The following is a 17,623-nucleotide window of genomic DNA, read 5'->3' as shown; positions in this document are numbered from 1 at the left end:
CCGAATTGTTCATTATATCTCTCGAATAAAAGGTGTTAGAAAGGGAGGGGGGGGGGGATCGTCACACATTCACAGACACAGACACAGAGACACTCAAACACACACGCACAAGGAAAAAACTAAGTCTGAAAGACAGACAGGCAGACAGACACACACACACACACACACACACACACACACACACACACACTCTATAACTAACACTAACTAACACACACACACACACACACACACACACACACACACACACACACACACACACACACACAAACTAATGCATTGAGCGTTTACAGAGAATTTCTTGGAAGAGAACGCACACACACATGTTAGAAGCACTAGTGGATTTATAGGCTTTCGCTCAAGAGTGTTTATATTGCAGCCAGCCACAAAACATTTCTGTTGACAACACATTGTCAAGCCTTCAACAGAAAAAGTGACGTTTTCCTTGGAGCCTATACCACATTTCCTGTGCTGCATCAGGGATTCGCTCCGTCGGGCTTCAATTAGGCTTTGGGAGGGCGTCAATCCCCGATGAAGACCTCGAAGTTTCAAATGGAAGCATGTTAATGTTATTGTAATTCAATCTGACGACGAACACATTAATTTTGTGCTCATGATCACAGGGTGTGAACAGGTTGCTTGCAAATTTGTGTATGGTCATTTTACGCACACATATCGATTTGCCGACCACATACCTTTTTCGATGGAAGTTCGATGAACATCTCTGATTTTAGTGCATTGACATTCTCTGTATTTTGTTAATTACACATATTTGGCTTGTGCCTGACTCCGTCGCGACTACAAGACAGCATGTTTTGTTGTTGGCGATGTTTTACACAGACGGAACAACTGACGTAGCTTAGAGAACAAACATACGTCACAGATGACGTCCTACTATTTTGTGGAACTTACAATGTATTACATTCTTAACTGACTTATGTGTTGCTTGAACTTTGAGTCTGTCGTCTGCTTCAGTGTTTGTGCCGATCATTCAATCCAGAGAAAGAAGACACAAGCCATGTGAATTGTACGGAATGTAAAGTTTTATTCGGAACATCAGAAAAAAAGGAAAACACTAACTGAACACTGAATAGACATGAACGCTGCGACGACATATTTTTTGCAAACTTTCCTACAGATCATGAGAATCACAGGCTACAAGTCAGATGGCCACATCGAACTTTTCTTCATGTGTTTTTAGAACCGTAATGGATGTTAACAACGCTGTTTGTGATGTTGAAGACGGGGACAGAGTTGTGCTGGAATGAAACTGCGTTGTTCTGCGTGATGCTAGATGTCAAGGTGAGCTCATTGCTTGGTGTGTTGTCTGTGGCTGTGTGTTGGATAATTGCTGAATATTGTCTCTTTTGTTTGTCGGTGCTGTCAGTGTTGTAAGATCTCAGAGATGCCTCTGACTTGTGGCCTGTGATTCTCATGATCTCCCTGGCTTCAACCCCACTGTGTGCAAGGAGAGAGACGGTAGTTGCCCGTACAGTGACTGTGGTTTGTGTACCGTTGGCTCAGGTAGAGCCGCTTTGAAATATCTGGCATGAAAGAGGCAATTTTGTTGTGACAGAGGGGTACAATGGTGTACCCGGCTTCAGCAGCGGGGTTGAACCCTTTCCCTCTCTTTTCTTTTTGAAAAAAAAAGTCGTTCGCTTTGTTTCTCTTCTCAATGTAGAGTTTTAGAGATCTTACGGGACAGGTCTTGGTGCCGTTTGCGTACATTCTCGGCTTTTGAGTGTGGTTTGTGTCCGATATGGTACCTGGGTGATTTTTGCTTTTTTTCAGCGTGGTTTATTTCTACAAACTCTTGACCCCTGTCATCTTGTTTAAAGGCAAAGGAAGAGGCCTTGAAGTCCCGAACATTTTCTCTTCCACGTCTAGCAAAATGGAGTTTGATGTCAAACCACACCTTCTGCTGAATTTCAACAGGGGAGTTATGCGAAAAAGCCTCTTCATTTCGGATTTTTTCAAGATCGTTTTCAGTGATATTTGGGTAATGTTTGGTTGTATCACAACCCTCTTCCTTTGCCTTTTTAAGTACTGCTTTGAACATTTTGTTGCTTGAAACAAACTCAGAATCTTTCATAAGACAAATATTCCTGTTGAAAGGCGGATTGTTCAGTTGACGATTCAAAGCGGCTCTGGTGCAAGCCATGCTGCTCTTAGAATAACGCTGTTGGTCCGTCGTCATTACACCACTAAACAGTTCCGACGTTTACATGGAACAAAGAAGGAAAATCACGTGACCGCACAGACGCCTCTCATTGGCCGCGTCATTTTTTCGAGGAAACAAATCGTCTGCAACACAGCTTTGCGTATGTTCTGCGACTGACGAGTCAGACACTTGTGTTTATTTTGTTGTTTTGTCGATGTAAATTCAGCGATTATCGATTTTAACAATGGCATGTCACTGCCCGATGATTGATTGTGACAACGGAAGCTACCGTCTTCAAAAACTTTGCAAAATTCACCAGGTTCCACACGAGTCTGTGCTGTTCATGCCAACCACCGTTCAGGTAAGCGCAACACTGTAACAGTTCTTGATAAACTTATTTTATTGCCTGAGATTCATGCGATTTATTGTTTTTTTCTGCAAATTCCATAGCATGATTACAAAACCGTTTAGCTAGACCTGCATTTATACAGCTTTGAACGTTCAAAAACTGCACACCGGCATTGCATGAAATACTTGTTTGAATCTGCCGTGCATGAGATCAAAAAATGTGGCTCACTTTCTGTGTCAGTGTGTTTCCGTTTCTTGTTTTTTTGTTTTACTTCATGTTGTTAGAGCATGGCTGTGATTAAAAAGCAATAAAAATTGCTTTGTAGAGCCATAAATTGTTAAATCTGATATGCATCTGTCTGTTTTCAACAGCTTGCATCCGCATCCAACACACAAGAAGAACCCAGCACAAGCTTTTTTTTCACCTGCAAGGGTTTGTTCTCAACACTTTCTTGATGGCACACCAACTGCAGAGAACTCTTTCCCAACACAAAACTTGGGATACCCTGGATTTCAACACAGAGTAAGTTTTTTTTTTAAATAACTTTCTTGTTATATTTTGTGTGTGTACGCAGTAAAGAAGATGGGAAGGTGTTGAATGTATTTGTTCACACATGCTGTTCCTAGTATCACTATGATGTGTTTGTGCCTTACAGCTTGAGTGATTTAATTGACTTTTCGTCTGTTCGTGTGTTTTGAAATGTGAACAAGAATGAATATCAATATATGAGGCTTATGAATGTGGGAAGCCAAGCTAAGTTTTATGTGGGTGGTTTGTTTCCAGAGTGCGATTTGATCAACATTAGGAGAGCTCTCCATAGAAGCCAAAGGAACAAAAACAAGTGTACCGGGGAATTCACAGGGGGAGCTATGTATTGCACTGAAAATGACTACAGTGGGTCCAAATGACCACCTTTATAAGTTGAAGTTGGGGGCATTGAACCCAAACGGACAACATATGTGGAGAACCCTGCATGAAGATGTAATACTACCATAAATACTGACAGAATGAACCCTGTTTGGCAATGTTTCAGACAGCAAGAGTGCTGATAGACATACCCCGACCAGAGCACCGGCTAGACAGAAGAAAATGGGCAATGCGAGATCTGGAATTCCAGTTTGAGACGTGCCAGGCCCAAGGATCATCAAGGGAGAGGAATGGTGCAGCTAGTTGATTGCCAGAAAAGTGTGACTCTAGCCCTGAACAAGACCCATTCACAACAGAAACATTTCTGGGTGCTCTTGTTTTTGCTTATTTGTTGATAGTTTTTTTGTATAAGCAGATGCACACCCGTTATGCGCAATCTTATTGCAATGATTAAGCTGACTAAGGAGAACAATAGACTGATGTTCAAACTACAGATTGCAAACATGGCTAAGAAAAAGAACGCAGACAGGAAAAATCCATGGTTATTCAGAAATCTGATCTCTCGCAGAACATATCATATTGCACTGGTATAGCCACGACCAGTCTCTTACAATTAATTCATGGTTTTAGTGTCACTCTTTGCAACAAGAAGATGGCAGGAAAAAGTCAAAAATTCTAAAAAGACAAGAAATTTTAGCGATCAACCAATGAGTATTGACCCTAAACGTTATAGTATAGATGAGATGTTGTTTATGCAACAGAGACGATGATTAGACCTTGAGGATCTAGCCTATCGGTTTCGCTAATATAGGTAGAATAAAGTACATGTCACCAGAGTGGCCAAGAGCAACCTTAAACAATTTACTGGTTTGTTTGAATGTTTCTCTCTTTTTCCTGCGCACAGTCTTCTCTCCATAATTTTCATGTCCCCTGTGCATACCATAACATGTTCTGAGGAAAAATGTTTGTTTGGCTCACTTTCTGTGTGTGTCTTTATTGATGTTTGTATGATGCAATGAGTGTGTCAGAACAAAATCTGAGTTCTCGTACTTTGAAAGGGAGAATGAGAGACAAGACAAAGCATTACAGCACAAAGTCAAACATATCAGCACTTGCAAACAAAATGCACACAATACAGTCAGCTAAAAAAACTTTACTTATGTTGATAAACGTTATCACTAGCAGCAGATCAAATCTGATGACTTCATCCACTTGGCAATGAACATATTGGGAAGAAAGATATCTAGTTTTATATATTTATAAACCAAAAACACACATGTAGTACAGTAAAAGTCATATCTATAATGGTGTACACAGGAGCCTTCCTTTTCAGAACTCCAAACAATAATCTGATAAAAAAAAATCCACTACAGAAAAAGAGGGAGTCTTAAAATGTAGGAAAATTTACATAGGTTTTGACAAGACAAACATTTATATTTTAGATGCGACTCACCCTACTACCTTTCAGGCTGAAAACTTACAGAAACGAAGCAGCTGTTCAACAATGTTGCTCTGCCCATTACATGTGTAACGAGGAGAGCTTAATGCCTGGATCTGGCAAAGCTTTTACATGAGTTGACAAATTGTTGAAATTATTAGAGTCGTCAGGATTGTTTACTTTGTGGAAAGGTTGCTCTCCTTGTTTATCTGTGTGGTTTCATAGTTAAGAGGAAAAAGCTGTTTTGTTAATACCGCTTTCCCTACTTCTACTAGTTCCTCCTCCTAAGTGCATCCTGTTGCTGCCTGTATCAAAACGGGCAACAGGATTGGATTACTTTGGGAACAGGAGGTTGTGATGGCTGGCTCTGGGTAACAGGTGGTTGTGATGGCTGACTCTTGGAGACAGGTAGAAGTCTCTTTCTGGTTTTGACAAAGATGCAATCAGGGGCTTCCTCCTCCAAAATGACTTGCAGCCTGTTGCATATGGTCAAAACACTGCCAAAAGGGAGAAAAAAAAGAAAATAATCAATATGAGAAAGAGAAAGGAGACAACAACTTTTACTAAAGCATCATTTAGGACAATTTACCAAGTTGTACATAACAAATTGCTCACAAATTTGAGTGCAACTTGCATGAAGAGCATTGCAAAATTAAGACAGTTGCAGGGATGGCCAGATCTCAAAATCTTAACTTGCCAGACAGGTGAGTCATTTCAAGAAAGTCCAGTCCACCAAAAAGAATTGCTTGCCGGGTACAAACCACAGTTGCTATAACTGCATTGTTTATATAACGTTTTGAAACTAGAGTATACAACCAGAAGTGTTGCATTTGACGAGAATTTTCACTAGCCAACCAGGCGAGTTGCCAAGCGGTTTTAACTAGCACAGCGGATTTTTTGTACTCGCCCCTGGCCATTAGTCAGATGATTTGATCATCCCTGAATTTAGAAAGTCGGTTCAGTCATTGCTGATTAACTGTATCACTATCAGTATCACTGCACTTTTCAAAAATTATATGTACATATGACAGCGACAGGCATAATTTTAGTGTGTATTAATACTAGTATGCTGGTTTTTCAGATTTTGACACATTCCCTGTTCACTGAAACCAAAATGTTGTTAGGCTGCACTGCCATCTTGCAATTCAACTTGAACCATTCTCTTTTTCAAAAGTAAAGTGCAAATATGACTTATTTAAAAAAGTAGAGAGGTTTCCTACCTGTAAGCCTTTCCTCCTTAAAACTCGTTGACGAGGCGATGCATGAGGTCGAGCTCACACTCACAGGCAGCCGGCGATGAAGACGCTTGGCCACAGGAATCGCCCATCTTGCTCAGTTGCTGCCTTTCAATCCAGTTGTGATGATGAATGGATCAGGATAAAGCACCCCTTTCACATACAACTTCTGCTTGTACTCCCGAAGAAGCACCCTCTCTGCATTTTCTGCTTCACGGTCGACAGGAATCCCATCTCCCAAGTTCCAAAGCAGGAAAAGCCCTAAAACAAAAAGGCCTTGAGATCAAATCACAGTTTTTCGCACCTGTGGAAGGCATTCTTTTTCCCCCTCATCACCATTGTGTATGTAAACTTACAAAATACTCACTGACTCAGCCTGAGGTAAGCTTAGCAGCTATACAAACTGGCAGTGGCAACTTAGTATGCATGTTTGTTGTTTCTTATCTTACCCACACGTCAGATTGAAAATGGAAAACTTTTGCATACACTATCGCAACATGTAGCCTATGCATCACGAATCGGAATATAGTTATGCTTCATAGTAAGTTAGATTCCGTGGACAGATCAACGGCACTTATTCAAGATTTTGACTTTAATCAACTGAAAAGTTAAGCGTATCCGAAGAGAGAGCAATTACTAAGTTACTGTTAGTGTTACAACTTACACTTACAGGGCGGAAAACCGGTCTTGGGAATGAACAACACATCGCATCATTGCAAAGAGTAAATAACGAAAGAAATAAAACTTACCTAGCTACAAGTTCCTCGTGTGCACCTTCCACACTCGTTTTCCGTACACACGACAAGGTTTTCGATGCTTCAGTGCTCCACAGTCGCACCTTCTGGATGGAAATCTCGCTCAAATCGCACATGTTTCAAGTTGCTGAGAAGCTAGCACGACGCGTTGTTTACTCGAAAAAAATGCTGCGCATGCGCACTGTCGCAATGGCCGCGGAACTGTTTAGTGGTGTATTCAGCTCTTCGACTGGTACGTAGCTCCTCGAAGTCTTCTCTTCTGCCTCTGGCTCGCAGCCATTCTTATGACAAAGCAAACAATGATACGCCTTTAGGCAACGTGTGCTAGATTCTCGGAACGAGAAATGTGTGTGTGTGAGTGTGTGTTTGTGTGGAAAAAAAAGAGAGAGAGAGAGACAGAGAGAGAGAGACAGAGAGAGAGAGAGAGAGAGAGAGAGAGAGAGAGAGAGAGAGAGAGAGAGAGAGAGAGAGAGCGAATGACGCAAACTCGAAATAAGACGTACTTTGTGGATTCATGACGTAATGACAAAAGTATGCACGTGTAATCTATGTTGTAACCTTCCTTCAGCTGCGGTTTCATTGCAAAAACGGGAGAAAACATTCTTTTCTGTGCCTACCTCTGAAGACGTCCGTCCCGTATTTCGTTGACCTTTTCGTAGCCTTTGGCACAGTCTTCAAGCAGGGCCGTCCTGCCGGTTTCATTTACGACAGCAAATCGCTTCCTTTCCTTTTTTTCGTCGATCGCTTCACAGGTAGCATATTCTTCTCTTCACATTTTACTTGTTTTAGAAGCCAGAATGTAGTATTTTAGTGCAGTACATTTTCAAATGTGTGGATATACCATAATTCCAAGCAAGGAAAATATAAGGTATTCAAACATTCTGAACGAAAACTTCTAATTTGTCATACAGTAATTTGATACTTATGCCCTGCACCTCTATGTCAAACACAGTTAAGGCCGGATCTTCAACGAAAAGTCGTAAACAGGCAATCCACCAGTGCATAACACGGACACATAATAAGAAACGACGGGTGGGGGTTTCGAAAAAAGAAATAATGAATAGACAGTGGATGGAACAATTATGGGTATGCATAGGCCGGACACGACACAATTGAATGCCCTGAATGCCGAATTGTTCATTATGTCTCTCGAATAAAAGGTGTTAGAAAGGGAGGGGGGTCGTCACACATTCACAGACACAGACACAGAGACACACAAACACACACGCACAAGGAAAAAACTAAGTCTGAAAGACAGACAGGCACACACACACAGACACAGACACAGACACAGACACACACACACACACAGACACACACACACACACACACACTCACACACACACACACTATAACTAACACTAACTAACACACACACAAACTAATGCATTGAGCGTTTACAGAGAATTTCTTGAAAGAGAACGCACACACGCACATGTTAGAAGCACTAGTGGATTTATAGGCTTTCGCTCAAGAGTGTTTACATTGCAGCCAGCCACAAAACATTTCTTGTTGACAACACAAGCCTTCAACAGAAAAAGTGTGCCCCCATTAAGTCCTGTTGACGTTTTCCTTGGAGCCTATACCACATTTCCTGTGCTGCATTTAATTAATATTAGTCTGAATGATTTGCTGAGGGATGGAAGCCCTGTCTTCTTAGGTATATGTGTGTGTGTTTTGTACGTGGGAAGTGTTACTCAAGTACTATTCGACGGATTTGTACAAAAATGGATACATACACATAATTGCACTGACATATAAACCTGTATTGTTTCTTTCTGATTTTTGATAAGCCTGTTTGGTGAAATGATTTTTGTGCTTTCAAAACAAGTTGAGGTGGCGACTGCATTTTTTTTAAACTTCAACTTTGCTTTGCTGACTCCAGACAATGAGATTGCATTAGGCCAGAACAGTGTTCTTACCAGTGACAAGCTGAGACTAAAGAAATAAGACTCGATAGGCTGGTCTCCTTTTTTCTTTTTATAAATCTGTATTAATTGAAGGTGGGTTTTTTTTCTTTTACACAAGAGCATATGGGTTTTTGTATTGGCCGGATAGTGCGCGAGTTCTTGCCCCCAGAGAGAAGAGAAACGTTCCTTGTGAAGTCTGAACAATCGAGTTTTGTCCTTGTAACTAACTTTTTTTTCAAGGATCAAAAAAAGGGTTGGGAGGATAAAAGACTAAGTCGACGTCGGTCTGTGTGTGTGTGTGTGTGTGTGTGTGTGTGTGTGTGTGTGTGTGTGTGTGTGTGGTGTGTGGGGTGGGGTGTGTGTGTGTGTGTATGTATGTGTGTGTGTATGTATGTGTGTGTATGTGTGTGTGTGTATATGTGTGTGTGTGTATATATATGTGTGTGTATGTGTGTGTGTGTGTGTGTGTGTGTGTGTGTGTGTGTGTGTGTGTGTGTGTGTAAAATAATAAAAACATTCTTAAAATTGCATTGCCTTTGATTGGTTAACAAGATTCACAAAAGTGCACGACTAAAAACAAATTCGTCAAATTGTTGTAAATGTTGCAGTGTTAAAAAAAAAAGACTTTTAATTCATAGGCTTTATCAGTTTCTTGTTATTCTTAGTTTTATGTCTTAGCTTGAAACCAACTTTTAACCTTAGCATTGCTTTGTTTGATCTGTTGCAGAATGATGTAGCTGTCGTGCTGTTACCATGACAACACCAAGCCCTAAGGGTCAGCTATAACGTCACCATGGCAAACAGTAGCTTATTACAAACAACACTTCCCAGCTCCAACATCCCCCAGGAAGATATTGAGGACTTTCTTGAGGAGGTTAATCTGGAATTTGTGTCTGTGTTGGCACCCACGCTGATATACCTTGTCGTTCTCATGGTAATGGGTTCAGTGGGTAACTCCGTCGTCTTCACCGTGTACTACAGGAGGTTCAAACCCAGCGTCATCCGAACGTACATTCTGGCCATGAGCTTGTGCGACTTTCTCATTAACATCTTCGCCATACCGATGCATCTTCTCGAGATTCGCTTCCATGCAACGTTCTACTCAAGCTGGGGTTGCAAGATATCCAGAACCATCACCATATTTCTTGTCATGTTGTCAGCCTGCATTCTGGTGGCGGTATCGGTCACTCGGCAAAAAATCATGTGCAGCCTGATACCCAGCTCACTTTATTCTGTGCGAACTGTGTACCGTGCGATTTTAATCTGCGCTGCTGTTTCTTGTGTCATTGCAGGGCCCTACGGTGTTCTGACTGGAAATCACACACTGCACTTCAACGGAACGAACATTACTGGCGTAGAGTGCTCCATAAATGACGAGTTTTACGTGTCTGTGTTTCTCCTAGTGTACGACGGATTTCTTGCAACATCTTACGTCGTGTGCGTCGTCATAATGAGCGTGTCCTATGGACGAATAATGTATCACCTGTGGCGGCACACGAAAGCTGCAAAAGTCACCACCAGCAGAGAAACATCCGACAATTTCGAGCTCGTCAGTACGATTTCTTACACACAGAACACGGAGAATATTGCAAATACTGAACATGGCACTGATAAAGAACACGTCCAAAGAAATCACCTCGAAGTGTTAGAATCACCAAAACCGGAACAGCCGAATGTTGTCTTGCCAGTCTCAAAGATGGCGTTGGCAACGCCTCATCAGCTTGAACCACTAGAAGAAGAAAATGTCAGAATCGAAATGAAGAGCACCTCGTCTTCTGCATACGGACAAGAGAACTCACATCATTACGTACAGTGTGATAGTAGTAGCACCAACCCAAAGATCGAAGAAACCGCTGTACAAGTACAGCAACCAGCGCAAAATCATCATGGACAGGACGATAACACGGATGTTGAAAGTCATGATGCAAAGGAAAGGAGATCTCCATCAGTATCACTGCAGTCTGAAGACATTGCAAACAGTGGGAAACATGATGCACCGGAAATAGAGTCTTTGTCTAATTCGCAACAGCACAAACACATTCCATTCAAGACGACGTCAACACGGAGTATAAGCTTAGGCAGTGACGTATCGGATATTACTTTCAATACAAAGGAAAGAAGACCGTCTATTTCCAAACAATGTGCAGGGCGGAGACGAAGCATCAAGTTGGGCAGTGAAGTCCAGAACATTCCTTCCCGTACCACGCTCATGCTCTTCGTTCTGACTGTGGTGTTCGTTGTGAATTTCCTCCCTTACCTGGTGATGGAAGTTCTGTATCAAGTAGTCTCCGAAGAAGAAATGGCGGACATTGATATCAATCTGCGATACATTAGTTTGCGTTCCTATTACATCAACAGCGCTATCAACCCTCTCGTGTACAGTTTTTGTTCACGTCGATTCCGTCATGAGTGCCGTCAACTTTTTCGCTGCAAGACAACTTGAAGAATACAAGACACCAACACACGCAAAGCCTGGTGGGGATCTTGCAGGTGACTTTCGAAACGGAATACGACGGGTACATTGGTAGAGGGGATAAGACTTCGGCCTCCTATGCGGAAGGTCGCGGGTTCGAATCCCGGCCGCGCCTGGTGGGTTTAGGGTGGAGATTTTTCCGATCTCCCAGGTCAACTTATGTGCAGACCTGCTAGTGCCTTATCCCCCTTCGCGTGTACACGCAAGCACAAGACCAAGTGCGCAGGGAGAAGATCCTGTAATCCACGTCAGGTTTCGGTGGGTTATAAAAATACGAAAATACTCAGCATGCTTTCCCCGAAATCGGCGTTTGGCTGCCTAAATGGCGGTTAAAAACCCTGATTTACACGTAAAAACCCTGTTACACGACACTTGAGATTGCCACAAGTTCTCAAACGTCGTATAGTTGTGTTCTTTTATTCTACGTCGCCCGTCTTCGCAGCAGCAGAAAACAACTCGTCAAATTGAGTTCGAGGATTTATTCAGCATTCAATACATACAACTGCACATCGTAGCAGAACTCAAATAGAAGCTTTTTTAACATTCAAATCGCGCTGGCATATATAGTAAATACTCAATCTCGAGAATATTCCAGACCGAACACGATACAACTACATTATACGAGCCGTGCATGGACTAAACTAGCGACATTCTCTCTGACGTACATGTATCAAAAGCGCCGACACACCTAATCCGAACGAACGCCACGAACCCACGACCAAAACAGCATGGCAAACAACCTGCCCCGACAGGACCAGAAAGCTCACCCGCATTCCCGTCCAAGCACAAACACCGTGTCCACAAAATATAATATCGGCACCTTCCCACAAAGTACAAACAAGTCAACCACATGCAACACACAAAACTGAACCAAAGCCCAGCAACGGTAGCGTTTCCTAACATTACCCCCAACACCAGAAGAAATTTACCTAATTTCTTTCAATCATTGAAACGCTACTTGTACACATATTATACATAACAGATTGAAATCCAGGTATGTACATTAGTCTGTTTTACTCACATACTCGGCTGAGAAAATCTGCTCCAACATTGTCTGAACCCTTGATCGATTCCACTCGCATATCAAAGTTCTGCAAGTACATCACCCACCTCATGATACGATTATTCACAAACTTCGCAGAGTTCAGGTAGGTGAGGGGTTTGTGATCAGTCTGAAGCACGAATTTCACCCCTTGGAGGTAGAGTTCAAATTTCTTGATTCCCCACACGATGGCTAAACACTCTTTCTCCATGGTCGAGTAGTTCTTCTCGGCTCCTGACAGCTTCTTGCTGGCATAGCTGACCGGAAACGGTTTACCTCCATGTTCTTGCATCAGCATGGCGCCGATCCCTTCGTCCGATGCGTCTGTACGCAAGATAAACTCTTTGGCAGTATCAGGAAGGCGTAGCACCGGGTCTCGTGACATCAGGTCGCGCACGGTCTGGTATGCCTTCTCCTGAGCTGGTCCCCAGAGTATTCGGTTGGGGCATCCTTTTCGGGTCATGTCCGACAAAGGCGCCGTTATGGCGGCGAAGTTTGGAATGAACTCTCTGTAGTACCCAGCCAATCCAAGGAAGGATCGCACCTGCTTCTTGGTTTCAGGACGTGGGGCATTGAGGATCTTGGTGACGTTTTCCAACAAAAGCCCCTTTTGACCTTCCTTCAGTGAATGACCTATGAAGTCAACGTTGTCGGTCCCCAAAATGCACTTGCTGGGTCTCACGGTCAGATTGGCTTTTGTCAGGCGGGAAAACAGTTCCCTCAAAGTCTCCAGATGCTCCGCAAAGGTCTCCGTGTGGACTAGCAGATCATCCCAGTAGTACACAACATTCTTCATTCCTTTGAGCATTTTTCGCATTCCCCTCTTCAGGGTAGCACCACTGTTCACCATGCCAAAAGGCATCCGCAGGCACTCATACGTTCCGTCTGGAGTTGCAAAGGCGGTCTTTGGTATGTCCTCTTCGCGCACAGGAATCTGCCAATATCCCTTGCTGAGATCGATCTTTGAGAAGATCTTACTGCCAGTCAACCGTCGGAACAGATCAGCCGCTGTCGGCATTGGTTCAGGGTCAAACACGGTGATCTTATTCACTTTCCTGAAGTCAATGCATACCCTGTTTGTACCGTCTTTCTTCTTGACAACAACAACGGGAGATGAGTAAGGGGATGATGACTCACGGATGACCCCCATCTTCAACATGTTGTCGATGTCCTTCTTCAAGGATTCCCGAGCCTGAAACGGGATAGGGTATGGTTTTGACCGAACAGGAACGTCAGATGTGAGGTGGACTTCATGTTCGACCAAGGACGTAGAGCCTGGAACATCAGAGAACCTATGGGTGAAGTCGCCCATAAAATCATGCAGCTCCTTCTGCTGGTCTTCCGTCAGGTCAGGTCCTAACTTGACGTCATCCACTCCTTCTTTCTTGTGGAGGTCTCCCAACTCCAGTAGTTCCTCGCCGTCGAACTCGTCTAGTTCGGCTGGTTCGTCCACACTTGCTGCGACCTGTACTGCTTCCGGAGGTCTCTTCACATACAGTTTCAGGAGGTTAGCGTGGTAGATCTTGGACTTCTTGCCGACATTCACCTTGTAGTCGTTGATCCCTACCACGGCCTCAACCTCGTATGGGCCTTTCCACTGCATCAGTAGTTTGTTGTGATCAGTGGGAAGCAGTATCAGCACTTTGTTACCTGGTGTAAACTTCCTGTTTACGGCTTTGCGGTCGTAGTAGTGCTTTCCACTATCCTGAGACTTTCTCAAGTTTTCTCTCGCAATCTCGAGAGTCTCCTCCAGTTTCTCTCGCAACTCGAACACGTACTGGTAACTGTTCTTCACTTCAGGTGTGTCCACATCTTTCGTCCACAATTCCTTTAGTATCTGCATCGGGCCTCTCACGGTCCGCCCGTACATCAGCTCGAACGGGGAGAATCCAGTGGACTCTTGGGGCACCTCCCTGTATGCAAACAGCAAGGCATTGATGTAGCGATGCCACTGCCTTGGCTGCTCACTGCATAGTTTCTTCAGCGTGGACTTCAGCGTCGCATTGAATTTTTCTACCAGCCCATTGCACATCGGGTGATAGGGTGTCGTAGTCAAGTGACGAATGCTCAGCAGCCTGTTGACCTCTTCCATGCATTCAGAGACAAACTGTGTCCCCAGGTCTGTGAGGATCTCTTCAGGAACCCCAATTCTGCTGAAAATGTCCACAAGTGCCTCGGCAACAGTCTCGGTGTCAATTTTCTTCAGAGGCACGGCTTCTGGGTACCTGGTTGCATAGTCTACCAGGGTCAGTACCCAACGATGACCCGCTTCACTTGGCGGTTTTATCTCGCCGATGAGGTCAATGGCCACCCTCTTGAAAGGTCGGTCGATCAAAGGCATCTTCTGCAACGGCACTTTCGGGACCCTTCCTCGAGGTATGGTTTTCTGGCAAATATCGCACGATCGGCAGAATCGAGTCACATCTGCATGCAGTCTTGGCCAGTAAAACGCAGCCTGGATTCTGTCCGATGTCTTCTTGACCCCCAGGTGACCTCCCATAATAGAGTCGTGGGCCACCTCCATCACCTGGCGCCTAAGTGGTTGAGGCACCAGAACTTGACGTAATGGCTTCCCACCGTTGACTCTCGGGTGCTGGAACACTCTGTACAGGATCTTGGCCTTTACTTCAAAGTGCACAGTGCCTTCGCCCTTAGTCATCTCCTTGACAGGACGACTCCTGTACTTTGTCAAGGTCAAATCAGCTTCCTGTAGCTGAATCAGCCGATCCCTGTCCACGACAGCAGTTGCAGAACTGTTGGTGACCCTGAGTGGCGTAGTTGTTTTGTCCTTCTTCGCCTGGGCTCTGGTCGTCACAGCGCTTACAACCTGCGGCTGGTCGCGGCGATGCACAGTTGCTCTGTCATCTCGTAACAGTTCGCTGATATCTTCATTCGCGAATGGCAGTGGGTCTTCCTCCTCAACAGCAGGCTGAGCTGCGCCCATTCTCCATTCGACATCAGGGTCATCAGGACGTCTCGCACCCCCAATGTTCCCAATTAATAGATCGTACAAGGGCTTCTTCAGGCAGACGGCCTCAACTTCTCCGGTGAAGTCTGGAGTATCGATCTGGTCCTTCCCGTCAGTGAATGCTGGAAGTGTCGATGCCCTGTTTAGCATTTGCTGCTGGTCATCTCTTTGGCGTGGTGCCTCGTGCTGATTTTGAACACGCACCATTTTTGTCTGAAGCTCTAAGCGCTTCATCTCCATTTTTATTTGGAGCTCTAAGCGTTTTAGCTCCATTTGCCTTTCTTCACGCTGTGCTTCTCTTTCTTCACGCTCACGCTGCGCTTGTCTTTCTTCACGCTCACGCTGCGCTTGTCTTTCTTTTTCTTCTCGCTCACGCTGCGCTTGTCTTTCTTCACGCTCACGCTGCGCTTGTCTTTCTTCACGCTGCGCTTGTCTTTCTTCACGCTGCGCTTGCAGTCGTGTCTGGGACTCGACGAACTCCGTCAGCTGCTTGCCTTTCAGTCCCAGTTCAACTCCTTTTGCCCAGAACTCAGCCATTCTGGTCTTTTCCGGTGCGTTCGTCTGTATTATTTCACAGCCACGAACGTAGACGAATGTAGTCTTCTAAAAGAACACAGTCTCTACTGCACCTCCGATGCTTCTCTCGTCGCTGGTCACCTTCGTAGACGCAGGCTGCCACCCTCCTCGTCTAACGTGACGGCGCACTCTGCTCACGATACGTACACGACGTACCTCAGTCGTATTTCGTAGTATTAATGCACTAGCTCCGCGACGAAGTCCGTCTCGTCCAAACGGCAGCTTACCTCTGTAATCCCGATACACTCCGGCGTCGCTCACCGTACCGAGCTGCGGCGATTACCAAACTCTTCACCAGTCACACCGAATCCACGGTTCCGTAGTCTCAATACTGATCCCTCAGGATACACCCGATTGATGGCTACCTCCTGTGACTGTCTTGACACTGGTCCTTGTTGCTGGAAAACCCTTGGCGTTAAACGTAGATCCTTGGCTTGGCCCCCAATTGTTACACGACACTTGAGATTGCCACAAGTTCTCAAACGTCGTATAGTTGTGTTCTTTTATTCTACGTCGCCCGTCTTCGCAGCAGCAGAAAACAACTCGTCAAATTGAGTTCGAGGATTTATTCAGCATTCAATACATACAACTGCACATCGTAGCAGAACTCAAATAGAAGCTTTTTTAACATTCAAATCGCGCTGGCATATATAGTAAATACTCAATCTCGAGAATATTCCAGACCGAACACGATACAACTACATTATACGAGCCGTGCATGGACTAAACTAGCGACATTCTCTCTGACGTACATCAAAAGCGCCGACACACCTAATCCGAACGAACGCCACGAACCCACGACCAAAACAGCATGGCAAACAACCTGCCCCGACAGGACCAGAAAGCTCACCCGCATTCCCGTCCAAGCACAAACACCGTGTCCACAAAATATAATATCGGCACCTTCCCACAAAGTACAAACAAGTCAACCACATGCAACACACAAAACTGAACCAAAGCCCAGCAACGGTAGCGTTTCCTAACAAACCCACTCGTGCAAAAACATGAGCGAACGTGGGAGTTTCAGTCCATGAAAGAAGAAGAAGAAGAAGTATTGATTACGTTGTGTTGTTTCTTCCGTGGGAGAAGTTAAAATAAAATGCAGTGTGCTTTGAATGTAACTATTCCAAAAGAAAGTTGTCTTAGTACCAACGATGTATGTGTGTATGTGTGTGTGTGTGTGTGTGTGTGTGTGTGTGTGTGTATGTGTGTTTGTGTGTGTATGTGTGTGTATGTTTGTGTATGTTTGTGTGTGTGTGTGTGTTTGTTTGTGTGTGTGTACAAGGATATTGAGAAATAACTTCGAATTAAACACACACACACACAAACATACATACAAACACACACACACACACAAACATACAAACACACACACACACACACACACACACACACACACACACACACACACACACACACACACACACACACACAGAGACCTGCCTAGACTACAGGAAGATATACGTAACATTAGAGAAATTGACGCCATCTGAAATGCAGCACATCACAAAAGACACCTGAAAACTCTCAAAGTGAAGTAAACATTCTTTATTACCGTCAAACTTTGTGAACAAAATTCAACTTCATACCATCCCTCTCGTGAATGTTATTTGACCTGCCAGTTTCTACAAACAATAAAATGAACATGATGTATTGAAGAAAGCTACAACAGCAGCAGCTAATTAATTGCGAGATACATTTTCAATAACTGAAGATCCAGCAGTAACACAGTCATGTTGAAAGGTAACTTCCAAATCTATTACTAGCGAAACAATGTTCTGTAAAAAGTGTCTTTTTCTGTTCGATGCATACATAACTTCACAATAGAGAGAGAGAGAGAGAGAGAGAG

At 44.0% G+C, this 17,623-nt stretch overlaps 1 protein-coding gene and 1 long non-coding RNA gene across 2 annotated transcripts; one reads left to right on the top strand and one right to left on the bottom strand.

Annotated features, from left to right (window-relative positions):
• Positions 1-469: 469 nt before the first annotated feature.
• LOC138980007 (tyramine receptor 1-like) lies at positions 470-16,927 on the top strand. The gene is made up of 2 exons (XM_070352774.1): positions 470-1,302; positions 9,443-16,927. Exon 2 carries the CDS (start codon positions 9,509-9,511, stop codon positions 11,156-11,158), a length of 1,650 nt encoding a protein of 549 aa, XP_070208875.1. The 5' UTR covers positions 470-1,302; positions 9,443-9,508; the 3' UTR covers positions 11,159-16,927.
• On the bottom strand, positions 4,275-7,003 carry LOC138980012 (uncharacterized). Its single transcript, XR_011460206.1, has 3 exons — positions 6,800-7,003; positions 6,036-6,311; positions 4,275-5,312 (listed from the first exon to the last, which is right to left on the bottom strand). It is a non-coding gene; the product is annotated as an uncharacterized lncRNA (long non-coding RNA).
• Positions 16,928-17,623: the final 696 nt, after the last annotated feature.

Source organism: Littorina saxatilis, linkage group LG11, assembly GCF_037325665.1.
Source record: "Littorina saxatilis isolate snail1 linkage group LG11, US_GU_Lsax_2.0, whole genome shotgun sequence".
Taxonomy (NCBI): Eukaryota; Metazoa; Mollusca; class Gastropoda; order Littorinimorpha; family Littorinidae; genus Littorina; species Littorina saxatilis.
The sequence above is the reverse complement of the archived record's forward strand: the minus strand, read 5'-3'. Positions and strand labels throughout refer to the sequence as shown.